Source organism: Tupaia chinensis, unplaced genomic scaffold, assembly GCF_000334495.1.
Source record: "Tupaia chinensis unplaced genomic scaffold, TupChi_1.0 Scaffold139943_1, whole genome shotgun sequence".
NCBI classification, from domain to species: domain Eukaryota; kingdom Metazoa; phylum Chordata; class Mammalia; order Scandentia; family Tupaiidae; genus Tupaia; species Tupaia belangeri.
In genome coordinates this window covers 2,353,328-2,373,797 of record NW_006199822.1, presented here as the reverse complement: position 1 = coordinate 2,373,797, position 20,470 = coordinate 2,353,328, and the positions used below count along the sequence as shown (strand labels likewise).

Here is a 20,470-nt window from a genome sequence, read left to right as displayed (position 1 = left end):
GTTTTGACTTCCTGTATTATAGCCTTCATCTCTAACAGGGCCATTTGATTCTTTACTGTCTCATCTGCAGTTCATTGTCTCTCTTCTCTTCCATCTCTGTTAGCTCTGTCACTATGAATATTCTAAATTCTTTATCTGACATTCCTGTGAGTTTCATTGTACTGTCTGAAGATGAAGAGGAGTTATTTTTTTCCCTTAGAGGAGAGGTATTTTTTTTTTACATTCCCATATTTCTTGTGACCCTGCAGTGATTTCTAGTCATCCAATGGATGGTGTGTTTGAAGTTCGATCTGAGCATTCAGAGGCGTGTAGGGGGTCATCTGCAATCTCTCTTCCATTCTGTTTTCACTCTGTCTGCTTCAGATTCAGTGGGAATAAAGGAATATTCTGACCCTAATCATATTCAGATATTTGGATCTTGTTCACTTGGACCTGTCTAGACACTTAGCACGTAGAGGGCACTAGAAATGAATCTGGAGGGAGATTCATTCAAGTCGCAGCAGAAAATATTCATTTTTAGTCAAGAAAGTCAGTACTTCACAGCTCAAATTTGGTATCCATCTCCTACATTACATTTTAATTCCTTCACCGTTTTCATCTCAGGCCAGCTACAATTTTTCTCTCTCTGCTCTAAACTGTTCCACTTTTATTAAAATATCCTAACAAAGAGGTGCTGAGTGTTTCTTTACACATTTTCTTCTCTGTAAGTTTTCTTCTATCTATAAAGATATAGCTTCCTTTGTGTGGTCATATAGCAAGTCTACACAATGCTATGAAGTTTTGGTGCAGTTTAAGCTATGAAAATAATATGGTATTAAAATAATTACTCTAAAAAGAACTCTGGGCCCATTTTTCTTGACTAATGACACTCCCACTCTAGAGAAACTAGAGTTCAAGTGATATTAAATTATACTAAAACTCTGTCTAGTGCTTAGAATTAGAACAGTGCTGAGCTAATAGCAAGTAGTCAATGAATTTTTTTTTCATTCCTGTCCTTCTTTCACCAACTTTTGTCCTGCAAAATTTCACATCTTTAACTTTAAAATTATTAGATGTATTGCCCTAACTTTCAGCTAAAAATCAAGCTAAACATATCCAAATTTACACTGGATAACAAAATATAGACTAATTAAATCCACTCAAAGTCTTGCTATTCATCTACACAAATAACGAGGACTTTAAAAAGTTTGTGGAAAATAAAATTAAAGTACAGGTTTATTTTGATGTAAAAATTTTTGAAATTCATGCAGGATTTTTTTTTTAACATGTGCATTTTCAAGAATTTTCTATAAGATGTATCAATCCCCCCTGGAGAGTAATTTATCACTTTTTGTCTGTTTTTTTCTGTCTTGTCTGTTGAGCGCATGAGCCCTAATCGCAAAATGTTCTCAAAAAAAAACCCCCATAAAAACAAAAATATGTGGGCCAAGTATGCTCATAGCTAGCAGAGACATAAAGTCCTTTGTCAAGGCACCACTTTAACATCCAGAGAGAATGGTAGTTCTAATCTGTACTTATACTTTAAGCAATGAGACTGTTCTACTTGCAAAATCTCATGCATGCCTCTAAAGCTAGGAAGGTGCCTTTTTAATTTGTTTAAGAGAGATATTTGCTATAGGGAATGTGTGCTCACCACAAAGACAGAAAAGGAGAAATCACTAATGGGGGGAGGGGCCACGGGGTGGAGGGTGGCCATGCCGCAGTCCCTTCTCCTCCATTCTTCTCTTGGGATTTTGGGCACACACACACGCGCACCCAGTGGCTGGCGTCGGAAGGTACTGATTTTAATTCTAGCTTTGTGGCAACCCCTGTGATAGTGGAAGATGTGGCTGCTACCCATTGAAAGAGACATGGTCGGCTGCCTACTCTGCAGTCATTTCTCTTTCTTATCAGCTAACAACACTGACTGTGCTCAGGTGGCATTATGCCCTCTTTGGGGGATGAACCTAAGCCTATCTGAATCTTTCCTGCCTACCCTGGTGCCATGGTTGGTTCAGAGATGGATCTGGACCCATTTCAGGCTGATGTGTAAAGATATGTCTGCTAGAGAATCCAGGAAATACTGCATTCCTAAGGAAAGAGAGGTGCAGGAGGAGAAAGCTCTTTTGTGCTCCCCTTCCCCATGTTCCACTCATGTGGAGACATGGTGTGGAAGTGTAACACCCATGAAGTGTTTCACCCATTTTTTTTATAGCATACTGGGAGTGGCCACAACATAGGTAAGCTGCCTGTGTAACAACCCTGGGACCAACTACTCCTCACTGTTAAGTGATAACATATATTGCAATGGTTTAAGCCACTCATTGAATGGCTTGTTGTTGTTGTTTGATGTTTATCAACCTGAAACATCCTAAGAGTTGTTTCTCTGAACAACAGTTTTATAATATGACTACTGCTTAGAAATAACGTATTTTTCAGATTAGAAGGTAGAAGAAGGTGTGAAACGTTGTGGGACATGCTGATGTAAGTTGGGCTTCTCTATCTCCTCACAAATGCTTCAAGGGTTTAGCATCCTTCTGGAATGACAGGATCTCTAACAACTGCAGAACCCCGAGGTCACTGTTTTCCCAGTGACACTTCTCTCTTTGTGGCTACTCGAGAGCTATTTCTTGCTTTCACTGATCATCTTTCACAGTGCCCAGTGTGGGCTGGAAGATTCTCTCAGAGAACACACATGGATTAGCAATGACTTCAATCTGGGGTTAAGAACCCAGGACCTAGCAGCCTGACGGAAGTGTCCTCATCAACATGAGGAAGGATTCCATGATGGTTAGATGAATGAAAGAGGGGTCAGTACCACTAACCTAGCTCAGAGCAGGTGGAGACTGGAGACACCGAGTGGACACCGATCCCTGCCCACTTGTGGCTCTTCTGGACTCACCCACTCACCCATTCTTTGCCTGGGGTGGATGATCCCAGATACCTACTTGCTCTCCAGACACAAATAGATGAGGAGGCTCCACCGCAATAGATGCTTTCGTGCCATTTCCCAAAGAGCCGATGCACTGCTTTCCCACTTCTGTCAAATACTGTGCCTTCAATCTCGTGGGCATTAGTGCTCCAGTATTTTGCCTAGGATTCAAATGAGATTGGTCTGGTTAGTACTTTGGTATCAGCATAAAATGTATTAAGATAAGAAAAACAGAAAAATGAAGGAAAGAACCATTATAGTAGTAATTCTACATTTATGCCTTTAATTTATTGTGACCTAATTGCTAAAAAATTTTATTATTATTATTATTATTTAATTTGCTATAGGGCGTGTGTGTTCCCTGGAGAGAGACAGAAAGAGAAAGTGAGAAAGCAAGCTGCCAGGTCCAGGACTCAAATCATGGCTGCCCATGTAGAAACCCAGTGCCTTTCCCACCACGCCATCTTTGGTCCAGATCTGTTCCTTTTTTTCTTTATGGTATGAGATAGAGGTCTAATTTCATTCTTTTGCATGTGGATATCTAGTTTTCCCAACATCATTTATGGGAGACATTGTGCTTTCTCCTTTGTGTAATCTTGGCATCTTTGTTGAAAATCAACTAATTGTAAATGCATGGGTTTATTTCTGAACTCTATTCTAGTCCATTGGTCTGTGTGTCTGTCTGTATGCCTGGTTCTTGAATTAGGAAAAAAACAAACAAACAGATCTTCAGTTATTTAATCAAAACTAACTAACCCTCCACTTGTACTTTTTAACTTGGTAGTACTGTGCAAGATACATCTTTTCCTACTTTTGTTACATACAATGCAGAAAGGAAGGCTGGAGTAGACATTGGCCAAGTAGGTGTGGCTGGCCAGAGCCCTCTCCACTGTCGCTGGTATGGCACTGAGGCTCTTATTGCAACCTAAAAGAAATTTAATTATCTTTTTCTCTGAAAGAACTAGACAGTCCTTCACAAACTAATCCAAGAAGTTGCTTGGATTTTTTTCCCTTCAATGCTAGGATTGTTCATCTAGCACATGGGAACCTTATCCAACCCACATTCTCACTGTGTATTGGTCTCAAGGCAGCCAGCCTTGTTCACCTGGTTCAGCTCAGCCTTGCGGGCTTTATACAGTACCACTCTTGAGCCAGCAGAGGGAGCTCTAATTACCTATAGTTGATTTTTTTCAACTCTCCCAATTACCTGACTGCCCTAAAAATCTCTATAAAAGAACAGAAGGCATTTCTCCATAAATCAAAAATCCTAGTACTATTTTCAGCTGAAACAGAATCCACATTTGGAAACCAATAAAGCTGAGTGGCATTTTCAGGTCATAGTCAGGTGGTTTGGCTTCTCCATTCCAAGGCCAGGTTAAAAATGTTAAGGAAGGATAGGGAGCAGCAACATCTCTGAGTAGAATTAGAAATTTAAAAATTGAGTTCTTCATCCATGTAAAAATAGAGGAAAAGAGGAATAAAGACTGTCCAGGGTGTTAACGTTAATCTGAAGCATGAGTCAGACTTTTCTCTTAGAAATATCTGTCTACTAATATCCAGTGCTGACAATCTGATAGGAAGCCCTAGTCATTTGCCATAGGTAACTGGCATGTGCTGTCAAATTTCCTTTCAACGTGTCCTTTCAATGTCCGGTGTTCAATACACACAAAACCTCATTGTCTGATATCAAAATGATGGCAACCAGGGGACTAACAGGTGGCATGGTGGCTTATTAAGGTGCTGGACACTCCCACATGGCTGATCATGGTTTGAGTCCCAGACCTGGTGGCTTGCTTTCTCACTTTCCCTCTCTGTCTCTTTCTGGTCAATTAAAATAAATGAATGAATAAATAAAATTAAATAAAATAATTTAAAAAAAAAAAGGATGACAACCAGGTGGGTGGTAAACTTGAGAGTTGAACACATTTCCTTGCTTGGGAAAATTTTGAGAACTACGTGGCTCTCACTTGGATCACCGGTTATATATCTCTGCTCCAGGGCATCTTCAGTTTTTGCAGTTAGATGACGCTTTCAAAGTAGAGTCATTTTCATTTTTCCCCATAAGAGGCCATTGTAGCTTTATATCCAGTTTGACTTTTTAGGGTATAATAAAGATCCCAATCCACCTCTCTTCATAAACATCCTTATCAGTTATAGCTGGTGCCAGGAGGTATTGCATGAAATTCCACAATGAGAATCTAATCTTTCAGGTTATGATTTTGACCTTAATTAAATGCATTGTGCTCGCCAGACAGACAGAGAGAGACAGAGAGATAGAAAGTGAGAAATCACTCCCCAAGGGGGATGGTCACGCCGTAATCCCTTCTCCTCCATTCTCCTCTCGGGATCTTGGGCACGCACGCACATGCGCCCAGCGTTTTTTAAGCCACTGGATCCGGGATGCAAACAGCGGTCGACTACATGGGAATCCAGCGACACAGCCATTACGCTAACTGCTGGTTCCCAATGCATATTTTTTGAGGAGGGTCATGCTTGAAAGCCATTTTAAGTACATGAGGTTTTTTAAGGGCAAGAAGAAATCTAGGAAAGAGGGAAAATGCTTAAAACTCAGGCACATGGAAAGATAAAGAGCCTATTCCATGCTTTTTGCCTCTGGCCAATCTTTCCATTTATTCCGGCTGTTTATGAGCCTCTCCTGTGTCCCAGGCACCACCTCCAGGTATTACGGCTGCAGGAGTGAGCAAGAGAGATGAGGTTTTTGCTCTTCTGGAGTTGGGGATGGGATGGAGGGTAAGGAGAAAGAGAAATAAACAAGTAAGGCAATGATGAGCAAGCTGACTCAGATGGTGATAAAAACTGAAGCAAATAAGAGAGTGACTGACAAGTTGGGGCCAGTCGTATAAGGACTGGGGAGAGGGGGGCCCTGGCATGAGGAAATGAAAGAAAAAGGTCAAAGCAGACAGAGGGTAGTGAGAAAGAAAGGGGAGGAGAGGGGTCAGAAGTTGAGGTTAGAGAGGGAGGAAGGTGGTGTATGTGCATGTGTGTGTGCAGGTGGGTGTGCAAGTGCACACGTGAAGAGATGGGGCAAGGGCTGCAGGCTGTACAGGGCCTTGTGGGCTATTGTAACGATGCAGGCTTTTATTCTGAGAAAGATGGACGCTGTTGGAAGGTTTTGCTCAAAGGAATGATAAGGCATGGCTTTAAAAAACAATTGTAGGAAAGCATACATCGCATACAATTTACCATTCTAATAGTTTTTAAGTGTATAATTCAGAACATTACATACATCAACAATGTTGTGCAACCATTACTACTATCTATTTCCAGAACATTTTTATCTTTCCAAATTGAAACTCTGAACCCATTATACTCCCCATTTCTTCTCTCCTGGCCCCTGGCAACCACATTCTCTTTCCGCCTCTATGAATCTGACTCTAGGGACCTTGGGCAAGTAGAATCATACAGTGTTTCCCCTTATGTGCTTGGTTTAGTTCACTTAGCCTAACGCCTTCGAGGTGCATCCATGTTGTCACAGGAGGACATGTTTTAGAAGGGTCGCTTTGGCTGCTGCATTCAGGACAGATCATAGGGGAAGAATGGGGTATGTGTGTGTGTGTGTGTGTGTGTGTGTGTGCCATGGCCCTGGTGCAGGAGTCAGGTGATGAGATCAGAAGTCCCAGGCACTGCTTGCCTGCAGGCATAAAGGGGAAGGTGAACCCTACCCACTAGGGGCACCTTGGGCCCTGAGGTCTTGGCTTTGCAAAAGCCCTTCAGGGTCAGTGCTCAGAGGGCCACCCACATTACCTTGATAAAGTTTACTTTGCAGTGGCAGGAATCATCATTCAAGTTCTTGATGACAATCTCTCCATAGTGCTCAATCCACCTCTGTCCACTTAAGATGTTATGAATACAAGAGGTCACTTTGTTCCACTCAAAATGATCTCCAAAGCTAAAAGGGAAAAAAGCGAAGAAAACAGGAATTCCTGGAAGAGCCAACAGCAAATGCAAACAAATGCCGCTATTTTGTAAGATAACTCATGTAATGAATTACTCATTCCTTCTTTCATGGGCCAACACCTCCTGAGTGCCTGGCCTGTTGAGTGTTTTATGAGCTTCCACCCTCCAGGGAGCCACACACCAAAAGCAACAGCGGTCAGATTTCTGCACTCTGGAAGCTGCCAGAAGCTACACTAGAAGCTAGTTCTTCCAGAACAACTCATTTCACCTTTGACAGGAGGCAGCTAAGCACCAGATATAACTTGTCTAACATTGTCAAATGAGAAGAAGGGGGTATGAGTAAAGTATGGGGGTTTTATATAATTCGCTCAATACACATTACTTGCATATAGTACAATGAGAAAGTATTCAATATTACTTATGGAGCTAAATAATACTTTCAAGAGTAATGGCAATAAGATGAAACACTTTTACTATTTTAAAGTGTAATGTGCTTTATGCATATTATCTGTTTCTTCACAACAACTCTATGGATAGGTGTTTTTTTATCCCCATTTTGCAGGTGGGGGGAACTGGTGATTAGAAAGATGAGGCAACCTGCCCAAGAATTCACAATGCAAATGGCAGAGTAAGCATGTGAAACTCAGCAGTCTGGTTCCAGAGTCCCTGTTTATAATAATTTTGCCTTATAAATAAGTATCAATAATTCCATAAGATCAAGGCCATATCTTTCCTAAAGGAAATTTTGACAGTGAAGCAGGAAAACCATGTTAAAAAAACACCATCATTCTTAACTGTGTTAGGAAGTGAAAATTAGTTTTTATAGAAGCTTATATTGGAACCAGCAGTTAGCGTAATGGCCATGTCGCTGGACTCCCATGTAGTTGTCTGTGGTTTGAGTCTTGAACCCAGTGGCTTAAACTCACGCCAGGTATGTGTGCATGCGTGCCCAAGATCCTGAGAGGAGAACGGAGAAGGGATTGTGGCGTAACCATCCCCCTGGGGGGTGATTTCTTGCTTTCTGTTTCTCTGTCTCTCTCTGTCTGTCTGGCGAATGCACGTGCCCTATAGCAACAACCTCATTCCCCCTGAAAAAAAGCTTCTGTTCAGGAACCTTGGTTTTCAGAAGATGTTTCCATTTGAGGGAAAGAAAATGTGAGATTATCAAAATGGGTTACATTTGAACCTACTGTCACATGGATCAAAAGAAAAAATACACACTCAATGCCATGGGGACAGTGAGCCTCAAGTCTCCACAGTGAAATCTTCGTCTTAAATCCTGTAAAGCTCCCGAACACAGAAGAACTTACGCTGGCAGAGTCACGTGGGTGGTGCCAATGGGAACAATTTCCATGGATTTGCCCCAGAATTTGTTTTTCCACCTCACATCTGAAATGAAATACCAAACATTACTATTTAGCAGAATATCTAGGTAGACTGAAGACTTCTTAGGCTAGATACATGATTAAGTACTATGTAGTATAACTTCTTCATAAACAAATCAGTTTTTGTATAGGATAATGTCATGTCATATAAGTACAAATTAGGTGCCTGAAGCAGAATCAGAAAAACTAAAATTCTAAGATAACCCCCTTCCCCTCTGGAAGAGTTGAAGTATGAAATGCAGATAAAAGTGAAAATAAGTAGTGACCACACAGAGAAGCACAGGCTATAGCTGCATGTGTTGTAAGGTAAAACAGAACCAGAGAAGGAATGATGGACATGCTTGGGAAAGGCTATTAAAGTGGGCAATTTAAACAGGACTTGGAAGTATATACAGGAGTTCACCAGACAGAGAATAGCAATTTAAAGCAGAAGAAATAGCTTATTCATGGAGACAGAGGCATAAGAGGGCATGGTCAGATTATAAAGAAAAAAACTATGAGCCTGGCTGAAAAGTCTGGTTTGTATATGTTGGGGGAAATAAACAGAGAACAGACCCTGCTGTTGAAGAAATACAGTAAATGAAACAAAGGCAGGAGAAATTAGGAGCAAGACTAGGTTAGAGGTTATTGTAGTTGCCCAGAGGATAAGTCAACCAAGACAACACCAACGGGAATCCAGAACTATTAAAGAAGTAGAAATAGACAGAAATTAGGTGCAGGTAGAAATAGAGAATTTATGAATGATGTCAGATTTTTCTAATTTGCATGAATGGAGGCACTAACAGAGGAGATAGGGAATAGAAAATACCAGAAGGGAGAGACCCACCTGGCTGCTACATGGAGGGCAGACAAGCCTATAGTGAGGGGGTAAGGGTGAAAGCAGGGGAGGCTGGTAGGGGCCATAACTGTGGTCCAGGCAAGAGCGGTAAGGCCAGACAGAAACCACATGGCTGTATATACTAAACTATTCATTTATATGAAATGCCCCAAATAGGCAAATTTACAGAAACGGAAAGTAGATTAGTAGTTGCCTAAAGCTGGGGACCTTGAGAGAAATTAGGGAGGGACGAAAAGTATTTGCTAAAGAGGTTCCTTTTTGGTATAATGAAAATGTTCTAAAATTAATTATGCTAACGATTGTCCAATTCTGTGAATATAACAAAAATCATTGAACCATACACTTTACATAGGTGAATTGTAGGGCTTGTGAATTATCTCTTGATAAAATTGTTACCAACAAAGGTAACTAGCTGTGTAAAGCAAAAACAGTAATGTATTACGGTACTTATAACATACATAAGAAAAAATAGCACAAAGGTTGAGAGAGTGGAAATGAAGTACACTTTTGTAAGTGTCTCATACTCTTTACAATATTGATGATAGAACATTAAAGATACGTAATTTGAATCCTGAAGTAACAACTAAGAAACAGAGAGATATGGTTTATAAGCCAACAGAAGAGATAAAATGGAATTATAGAAAGAACTTGTTCAAAAGAAGGCAGAAAAGGAAAGGATATGACAAATAGAAAAATTGTAAATGGTCTAATCAACCTAAGTAAAAGGCAGAGAAATATCAGACTGGATAAGAAAGTAAGACTTGAGTTGTGGGCCTATGAAAATAAGCAAGATTGCCCAGGAAAAGGCTGATGAGGAAAGGTTGTCCAGGAGGACAATTAGGAAATGAACTGAGGAAGGAACCATGTAATATAGGGAGCCCATGAAAATCACTCTAAGGAAACTCTTCCCTCCCATTACATAATTTAAAGAAGGGCTAAGTGGGGCCAATAAGATCTCGTAATTAAGAGGTTGGAGACCTTATAAGAATTATTTCCAGAGGGTTTTGATAAAAGAGAGGTTTCAAAGTAAGCTTCATTTTAAACTTTAATAGCAAAGATTAAGAATGGAAACCATGGTCCTTGTAACTCTAAACTAATAATATTGATTGCCACCAGAGAGAGGAACTATGTGGCTGAAGAAGGGGATGAAGATGGTGAGGATGTGACAGTATATTCTTCTGTTATTAAAAACTTTTTAAAACAGTGTGGGAAATTAGGTGATATCTCTGTTATCAGACAAAAATGTTCTCAACTGAAATATGCTCGCTGAAAACCTGGATGCTCATATTTTCTTTCTATAGTATTCTCCAACATTTTGAATAAATTAGATATTAGCAAAATTAGTTAATCCATCTAGAAAATATCCAAAGATTTGCTTATTTTTGAAAACAACTTGCCCCCTCCAAATCCAAAATATAAACTAAACAAATTTTAGAAACAATGATCTTAAAACTGATTAAAAGTCAGCAATGTAAAATGTGATTTCAGAAATAAAATTTAAGTTTTTCCAAAAGCAAAACTTCTCTGTCTATACTCTGATTAGCAAAGGTAAATATTTGGTGTCTCTTAAAATATGTGAGGGGTGTCAAGTATTTTAGAATAAGATGAGAAAAAAATTACCGGAGTAAATGGCTCAGATAACAATTGAGGATTTTTTAAAAAAGATAAAAACTAAATGACCTCTACATACTTAATATCAACTAATAATTAACTACAATCAACTATCTATAATGCCAATTATAAACGGACAAATACCAACTATTATTCAGAGATGAGAGGTAAGAACATGTAGTATAGATCCTTCTAACAAGGCCCAATTCCGGAGACCACTTTTGATCTTGACAAGAATGTACAGTAATTCCTGAATAAAATAAATCTGTGAGATTATATAAAATAGAGATAAAATATATTAGCACATTACCTTGCCAAAAAACAAAATTTGCAGACTCAGCATGACATGCAGAGATAGGTGGATGGTGGCTAACCTGGTGGAAACAAAAGGTCAAAAAACAACAAAAAAAAAATGAATGAGATTTTGTGTCTCTTGAAATTCACTGCTCCTCCCTTGCCAGTACTGAGAAGTACAATAACAACGCAGAGTTGAACTGGAGAAAAACTTCTTTGGTGTCTTTTGAAAGTTTGTCCTCCAGAGGGCGCTCCTGATACAGTCAGCTGCGACGTGCTCAGGTCAGTCAGGGTAAGGAGAAAGCAATGGAAGCCTTCCACAGCCTGCACAAGAGGGCAGCTGGGTGGCAAGTGATGAGAGATGTAAAAATAAAATCGGGCATTCAAGGCCTGACCATACATAACCGATATAACCTGACATTCACTACCAGTGTCAAAATTTCTGTTCGTTGTTCTAAAAGTTCTTGCAAATGTTGTAACTAAAATGTCAAAGACTACATATTTAACATGCCACTTCTAAGCAGCCCCCAAACACTGCTCCTCAGGCTCAGCAGATTAAACTCTGGAAACCTCTGCATCACTAAGACCAGCCTCTTCAAATCACCTGCAAGAAGAATGTGCGAAGAACATTTTTTTTTTTTCTGGAGAGGTTTTTGTTATAGGGTGTGTGCGCTTGCCAGAAAGACAGAGAAACAGAAAGTGAGAAATCACTCCCCGGGAGGGTTGGCCACACCGCAATCCCTTCTCCTCCATTCTCCTCTCAGGATCTTGGGCACACACTCACTCAAGCCCGGTGTGAGTTTAAGCCACTGGGTTCGGGACTTGAACCGCGGTTGACTACATGGGAATCCAGCAACATAGCCATTACGCTAACTGCTGGTCCCACAAAGGGCATTTTTAAAAAAAGAACGTTTCTATTAAAAAAAAAAAAAAGAACTGTCTACATGATTACTAAAACAAATATTAGTCAACTGCTAAGGAAAAAAATGTATTTTTTTTTTGTCAAGATAAAAAATATTTTCAGTAAATAAGTAACTGTGTTCCAGAGAAGAGATTCGATCAATAAAAAGTAACAGTGACTGCCTTCTCACAAGGAGTTGTTACTGGTTTTATTCAGAATAAAGAAGCTACAGTGAAAATGTCCCCTCAGTTCTATTTTCTCACTATCTCAGCAGCACTAAGGAACACTGAGTGGTGTCTGTGCTATTATTTAATTCGGTACTAGTGAGACCAGAGTAATGTTGCCAGCACTGTTTACAGACATTTCTCTGATTTAGCTGGTTCTTAGCAGAGATGTCTATACTTATTTAGTCCAAAGACGTCATACTACAAATGAGACCAAAAGCAGAAAGATTAAGGAACATTTCCAAATCCACACTGACATGGAAGACACAGAGGTCAATCCCAGCATTTCTGGTTTATTTCAATGGCTTACAAACACATCTTAACAAGAACTCAGAATAATGAGCCCTGCTTGAGGTGAGCAGGTGTGAGTGTGTACGGGGAAGAGGAAAGGATAGGAGATGGCAATTCAATCACCCACCTTGCACTGAACCCTCAACTGAGCAGAGGAACATGTTTGAAACCATTTGGGGTGCCACCCACGAGGTGGAGAACTTCAGGATTCATATATACACTTAACCAACAGCATTCCTACGGTTCCAGTCTGTATCTTGCTTGGTCTTAGTTCCCATGCAATGCCAAAGAATGTGAGTCCCCTGCTGTGCTCATAGGATTTTTAAGCACAATTTTCACTCTGAACACTGTCTTAGAAACCTCACTTCAAGTTTCTGCCTTCCCTTGCCATTATTATTATTATTATTATTATTTTTAACCACCACTTGTAAATATGGGGAAGCTTCAAAAGGTTTGTGGTGGGTTGGTCCCACAGCCTCATGCTTAAGGGAGCTCAATCCCACATAGCCAACAGTGGTTTGAGTCCTGGCCCTGGCACCTCAAAAATTATGCTTGGAGTGTCTGTGTGCATGTCTCAAATCCCAACAGGATAGAGAAATGAAGAAGGGATTGCAGCATGAACATATCTCACTGAGGGATGCTTTCTCCCTGCTGCTCTGTCTCCCATAGCAATTAAACATTTTTTTAAGTTCATAGAAAAATGGAATTAATGTACAAGCTTATTTTGGTGCACATAAAATTTGAAATCCATGCATAGTTTTTCATAATATGTCTTTCCCAGAACTTTTTGAAGACCCTTGATACTTTAAATCACAAAATGCTACATTCCCCTCCTCCTTTCCCAAACCAGTTAGCTCTCAATGAATACAACAGAGTTAACTTTTAAACCCTGGGATCATACAAAACTAAATCCCAGCAAGACAATCCCTACCTGCTACTTCCCCTCCCTACCTGCAAAGTAGGAGAAGAGTCAGGAAAAATACTCCCCTCCCCCATAATGGAGCCATATTTTTAAGTGGATAATTATAGATTATATTCAATACACAGAAACAATATAGTATTAGGGGAGAGCAACATTATAACCTTGATTAAGAATTGGCATCTTGGGAACCAGCAGTTAGCGTAATGGCTATGTCGCTGGATTCCCATGTAGTCGACCGCGGTTCGCGTCCCGGACCCGGTGGCTTAAAACTCATGCCGGGTGCGTGTGCGTGCGTGCCCAAGATCCCGAGAGGAGAATGGAGGAGAAGGGATTGCGGCGTGACCATCCCCCCTGGGGGGTGATTTCTCGCTTTCTGTCTCTATGTCTCTCTCTGTCTGTCTGGCGAGCGCATGCGCCCTACAGTGAAAATCTCTCCAAAAAAAAAGAATTGGCATCTTTATAGATGTGGCCCTGTGTAAACATCAAAGCAAAACACAGTACATAGAAATGAAACACCTCTTTTGTAATAATTTTAAATCCCATAAAATAGGAATAAATATACCATCCTTATGAATGATAAAGTAAGTTCTATTATAAGGTACACACACATTCCATAAAGACACAGCTTTGACCTTTTTAAAGCTACTGTGCTAGATTGATGAATCAGTGCTTAGGAGAATGCCTTTAGATGGGCCCAAAAGATGTTCTGAATGAAAATTCTCAACATTCTAGTGTCCGTGATTTTGCCTATTTCCTCATTGTAAATAAGCCTTTGAGAATGGTTTACTTGGTCTACATTGCCTTTTATAAAAAGAATTATTTATTTATTTATTTTTTATTATTATTAATATTATCATTATTTTCACATGAGTTTTGCCAGAGAAAGAGAGAGAGAGAGAGAGAGAGAGAGCTTGGAGAATGAGAAAGCAAGCTACCAGGTCCAGTACTCAAACCACAACCAGCCATGTGGGAAATTCAGCTCCTTAACCACCACGCCACCTGCTGGCCCCAATCTACATTGCTTTTAAGTTTACACAGCTTTCTGGGGAAATTTACATTGAAGCTTTATATTTCTTTGATGTATTTCCTCACAACTGCTATTTATTCATGAAACATTTCCAGAGCACCTGCCATTGCTGCATGAAAACTGGGCCATGAGGGAGCGCTTCTGTAGTCCCACAGATCTGGGTCCTAACTGCTCAAGTCACTGCTGGCTGCACTACCCTGGGCAAGTTTCTTCTTCTTCTTCTTTTTTTTTTTTAAGAATTATTTATTGGGACCAGCAGTTGGAGTAATGGCTATGTTGTTAAGACTCCCATGCAATCGACCGAGTCCCAGACCTGGTGGCTTAAACTCATGCCAGGCGCGTGTGCACATGTGCCCAAGATCCCGAGAGGAGAATGGAGGAGAAGGGATTACGGCATGGCCACCCCCCTGGAGGGTGATTTCTCGCTTTCTGTCTCTTTGTCTCTCTCTGTCTTTCTGGTGAGCACACACGCCCTATAGCAAAAGCCTCTCAAAAAAAAGAATTATTTAATTTATTTATTTATTAATTATTAAATTAACCAGAGAGAGACAGAGAGAGAGAGAGCAGGAAAGTGAGAAGAGAAAGCAAGCTGCCAGGTCTATGACTTGAACTACAGTCAGTCATGTAGGAATCCAGTGCCTTAACTACCATGCTACCTGCTGGCCCTTGAGCAAGTTTCTTAATCCCTTTTAAAGTCAGTTATCTCATCTGTAAAACAGGACTACTACCACTGACTTCACCAACTGAAACACACACACACACACACACACACACACACACACACACACAAACCAGGATCAGTAGATGGCATAAAGGTTACATCACTGGACTTCCATGTAGTTAACTACAGTTTGAGTACCGGACCCAGTGGCTTAAAACTCATGCTGGGTGTGTGTGCATGTGTGCTCAAAATCCTGAGAGGAGAATGAAGAAGGGATTGTGACGTGGTCATCCTCCCTCCCTCCACCCCTGGAAGTGATTTCTTGCTTTCTGTCTCTCCGGAGAGCACATGTGCCCTTTAACAAAAATCTCTCTCTCTAAAAAAAACGAGAGAGAGAGCCCATGTCAAGTGTCCAAGATCATATGCTGATGTGAACATGTGAGACTAAATTTTATCTACTTTTTTTTGAGAGGTTTTTGCTATAGGGTGCGTGTGCTCTCCAGAGAGACAGAAAGCGAGAAATCACCCCCCAGGGGGGATGGTCACGCCGCAATCCCTTCTCCTCCATTTTTCTCTCGGGATCTTGGGCATGCACACACACGCACCTGGTGTGAGTTTTTAAGCCACTGGGTCCGGGACTCGAACTGCGGTCAACTACATGGGAGTCCAGTGACATAGCCATTACGCTAACTGCTGGTCCTGCTACTTTTTTTTTTTTTTTTCAGATTTTTGCCATAATGATGCATGTACTTGCCAGAACGATATATCAGAGAGAGAGAGAGAGAGAGAGAGAGAAATCCCCCCAGGGAGGATGGCCATGCCACAATTCCTTCTCCCTTCTCTCAGGATTTTGGGCACACAGGCAAATGCACCAGGAATATTTTTCAAGCCCTCAGGTATGGGACTTGAAACGTGGAGTTGGTCATGTATGATCCAGAACCTTAACCACCATGCCATCTGCTGGCCGCTATTTTAGCTACATCTATGAGTGTATCTCCATGTAGTTCTCAAGGTAACCACCTGTCTTCACTTGCTTTAATTTTATAAATTTGGAAATAGTGGTTCTGTCCATCGGAGAACTTGCCTCGCGCTATACCGCTAATGAGCAAAACCTAGGTCTTGTGATCCCAAATCCAATGTGGGGTACCAGCAGCCTTTCGATGGCTTGTTCTCAAATTTGGCTCTTGTCCCTTTCCAAAGCCAGGGCACATCATTAAGGCCCTTTCTCACAGATATATCTCTTTAGAGAAATAATTTTTGAATATAAAAATTTCCACTCTCCAAGTCTCATTTATTTCTTATACAATGAGGTCGAGGATCTCTTGGCTTCAAAGAGCAATGATTGTAACATCGGCTCTCAATGACTTCTTCAAATCTTAGCATCAAATGTGGGAGTGGGTGCCAGCTAATTTGAAAATATTACACTCGGGCTTTCATTAGCTTGAATGGGCATGGAAAAGGATAACTCACAGGTAATCGTGCAATCTTTCTTGATGACAGTCTTTTTATGAGTAGAGAAAGAGTGAGCACAATCTAATCTGTTCTTGTTAGCGTGGGATTTGATTCTCTAGTCTCATTACAAGTTAAACCAGGCCAAAAAAAAGAAAAAAGGAAAGGGCAGTCAATGCATTTGAGAACACAGAGTAAATGATATTGGCCCATGGGACGAATCCATTGTAAACTGGCTTTTTAGTATCCTTCTCTATCACTTCCTTCCCAATTAAACGAAGGCAATCCCTATTGAGCCCAAATGTTCAAGACATTAGTGTATACGGTGTTTGTTATAAAAGTATTCATATGTTAAAACATAATTGAAATAGAAATTTTTTTTCCTACACGTCCCAATAGAGCTCTCCTGCTAATTTGTAACTCTTCTTGTTTATTTGTATAGCTGAGGGCTTTCTGCACCGTAACCAAATAATTTTTGATTTATGCTTTGAATGTTCTCTACAGAAGAGACAGGAGGTCAGGGGGAGAAACAGATGAGAAAGAATACACAGGTTGAGTACCCCTTCTCCAAATGACTGAGACCAAAAGTATTTTGGATTTTTTTTTTTTGATTCTGGAATATTTGAATATACATAATGGGAGATTTTGGTGGATGGATCTAAGTCTAAGCATGAAATGTTTTTATATTTCATATATATATATATATATATATATATTACACACATTTTGTGTCACAGCACTTTGTGACCTGTCAAATGAGGTTGGGTGTAGGATTTTCTACTTGTATCATCAGGTTGTTGCTCAAAAAGTTTTGAATTTTGGAACATTTTGGATTTCGTATTTCTGGATTACGGATGTTCAGCCTGTATTTTGATACCTGTGTATTGTGTAAGTTTTTGTTTTCTAGATTTAGAAACAAGTTATCTTAAATACACCCCTTCTTCCCGCAACTGCCCATAGGTGTCACTATACAGCCTTCTTAGTTTCTGACCCCTCCTACAACACTGTAGGGCAGCTTAAAACCACCCTACGGGACCAAGAAGCCATTCCTCACACAGTTACTGATTGCCTATGAAGTGGCAGGCACTGCCCTCATCACCGGAATACACTACCAAACAAAAGAAATAAAAGCCCTGTCCTCTGGAGTTTACAAGTGAGCACAGAAATGATGAGACAGAGAATATGCTAGTAAGCACATAACTTTGTTACAGGATTTTCTTTCTGAAAGAGTTCATGTCCTGTGATCACAAAGAATTGTCAGTAGAAGCGCAGATCAACAGGAGCAGATAGCAAAGCAAAGTTTACTGAGAGAGAAAAAACAAGCTCCTGACAGGGAGGGGTCCCCAAAAGTGGGTTGCTGACTTGGGGTTCTAGCCAGGGGCTTTTATCTAGCAGTCAGAATAACGGGCTGGCTCTCTGATAAGGAAGCAGGGCTTCAGAAAATAGGTACATGGTAGTCTGAGTGATTTATTGCCCATTCTTGGGGTCAGCAGACCATATCCATAGGCACTTTTTGTTAGAATGTAGTTAGCTGATACCAACAGCTGTCCTTAGCAGTAGTTGTTTTGAGCTTTAATGCAGCCAGCTCTTTGGTAAGACGTAGCCATTGTGACTCCACCTTGCTGTCCATCAGCAAATCCTAAACTCTCCCTTCCAAAGCCTTTCTTCCAAAGCCATTTTGACTATCTCCTCGACTGGTGCTGTAAAGCTTACTGTGTCTCTATAGTGGGCCTTTGCCCTGTCTATATGTTTAATACCCCTATCTCCTGCCTTAATTCCCACTCTGTAGAGGTATCCCTAAGTGCCATTAGGGGATAAGGGACAACAATCATTCTGGCTGGAGGGACACATGTTAAGGAATATAAAGCAAGGCATGAGGATGTGGGGTCTGTTATCCCTGACAGTGTGGTAGGGACAAACCTTTCTAATAAGGGATACCTCAGAGGTTAAGAGAAATAAGGAAGTCAACCACACAGATACCTGTGGAAAACACATCCCAGACAAAGGACACTGCAGATGCCAAGGGCTGGAAAATGCTCAGTATGAATCAAGAGAAGCAAAAAAGGCAGAATGACTGCAGCTGAATGAAGAAGAGGCACGTGGAGAAAAACATGGTATCCAGGGACACGGTCTTGTAGGGCTTTGTGGGCCATCGCCAGGATTCTGGATTTTATTCTAAGTGTCTTGGGGAGAAGCTGTTGGAGGATGTACAACAGATGTGGCTTCTGTTTAAAACAATCACTCTCACCGCTGGGTAAGGAACTGGGTATGGAGACAAGAGGCAAGTTAATGAGCCTATTGAAATAATCCCAGTCACTGGTTCTGGTGGCTCCGGCTAGGGGGCCAGCACCAGTCAGGGAGGGAGTAAAAATGGCTTTGGAAGAAAGGCTTCTGAAGGGAGACTTTAGGATTTGCTGGTGGGTGGGATGTGAATTATAAGTGCAAGAGCTATTAAGGTTGATGCCAAGGACACTGGCTTGATTTTTGGGAGAACACAGTTGCCAAATTTCCTCCATGTTCAGAGTTAATCTCTTATCTCATAAACACATGCTTTTTGCAGAAAACCCAAAAACAAACAAACAAACAAAACCAACAAATTAAGTGATGCCTTGCCCTGACCTAGAAATGAAGAAAACCATAAAGCAACGGTTTAGTTACCTTATATTTGATTTACTGCTACTTGTATTTAAACAGCTTGAATTTCTCCTCTGGCAGGGTCTTTAAAGAAGACGTCATAAGATGTCACTTTATGGGACCAGCAGGTGGCATGGTGGTTAAAGTGCTGGACTCCCACATGGCAGGGCACTGTTTAAGTCCTGGACCTGGTAGCTTGCTTTCTCACTTTCCCTCTCTGTTTTTCTGGTGAGTTCACATGCAAATTTTAATTATAGAAAATTTAAAAATATAATAATAATAAATAAAATGAGATAAATAACTTCAAAAAAGAAAAGAAAAGAAGATGCCACTTTAATCAATAGGAAATAACTCTACCTTCTAGTAGATGAAGGAGAGGTGATGTAAGTGTGCAGGAAGAGAGGCGTGGGTGTGGTGTTTGTGACGCCATCTGAGAATGTCTGATCAGGGTTCTCCAAATGAGTAACAGAAAAGGAAGAGGGGCTGTGCCCACAGGCCAAAGAACAGGCTTCATCTGAATCTCTTACATCTTAGTACCTTTTAATAATGACGCTCTCTTTTCTTTTCTTTTCTTTGGAGAGGTTTTTGCTATAGAGTCCGTGCGCTCGCCAGAAAGACAGAGAGAGACAGAGAGGCAGAAAGCGAGAAATCACCCTCCAGGGGGGGATGGTCACGCCGCAATCTCTTCTCCTCCATTCTCCTCTCGGGATCTTGGGCACACACGCACACACGCCCGGCGTGAGTTTAAGCCACCGGGTCTGGGACGCGAACCGCAGTCGATTACACGGGAGTCCAGGGACATAGCCATTACACTAACTGCTGGTCCCATGTTTTCTAACACCAATGTTTCGCAGTGCATCGCTATGTGGGCAAATGGTTATAATTACTCAAACAATGATCTAGACAACTAAAGTTCCATGTGATTAGAAAAAACCTACGTTGAGATAATAGCTTAAGCAACATATCCTTTCTACAACACCTTTCCCACAGGTCCAAAAAAAGAAGCAAAGCTGACTAGGTAACTTTTCTGACCCACTTATTTTTTTCTTTTCTTTTTTTTTTTGAGAGGTTTTTTCGATATAGGGCGCGTGGGCTCGCCAGACAGACAGAGAGAGACATAGAGACAGAAAGCACGAAATCACCCCACAGGAGGGATGGTCACGCCACAATCCCTTCTCCTCCATTCTCCTCTCGGGATCTTGGGCACACACGTACACGCGCCCGGCATGAGTTTTAAGCCACCGGGTCCAGGACGCGAACCACGGTCAACTACGTGTGAGTCCAGTTTCATAGCCATTACGCTAACTGCTGGTTCCCTGACCCACTTATTTTTTAGCTGGAGTTCAAAACCAGTGCAGGCAGAGCCAGCAAGGGACAGCCTGCCTGGTCTGAAAGGAAGTTCTT

At 41.0% G+C, this 20,470-nt stretch overlaps 1 protein-coding gene across 5 annotated transcripts in view; it reads right to left on the bottom strand.

The window, feature by feature from the left end:
* The window catches only part of OSBPL3 (oxysterol binding protein like 3), a 226,841-nt gene that overhangs the window by 15,974 nt on the left and 190,397 nt on the right, over window positions 1-20,470 (bottom strand). For all 5 annotated transcript variants that reach the window (XM_027765935.1, XM_027765934.1, XM_027765936.1 and 2 more), the window contains 4 exons: window positions 10,974-11,037; window positions 8,140-8,218; window positions 6,677-6,821; window positions 2,928-3,072 (listed from right to left, as the gene is read on the bottom strand). In XM_027765935.1, coding sequence (XP_027621736.1) covers window positions 2,928-3,072; window positions 6,677-6,821; window positions 8,140-8,218; window positions 10,974-11,037 — 433 coding nt within the window. The remainder of the gene's footprint in view (window positions 1-2,927; window positions 3,073-6,676; window positions 6,822-8,139; window positions 8,219-10,973; window positions 11,038-20,470) is intronic.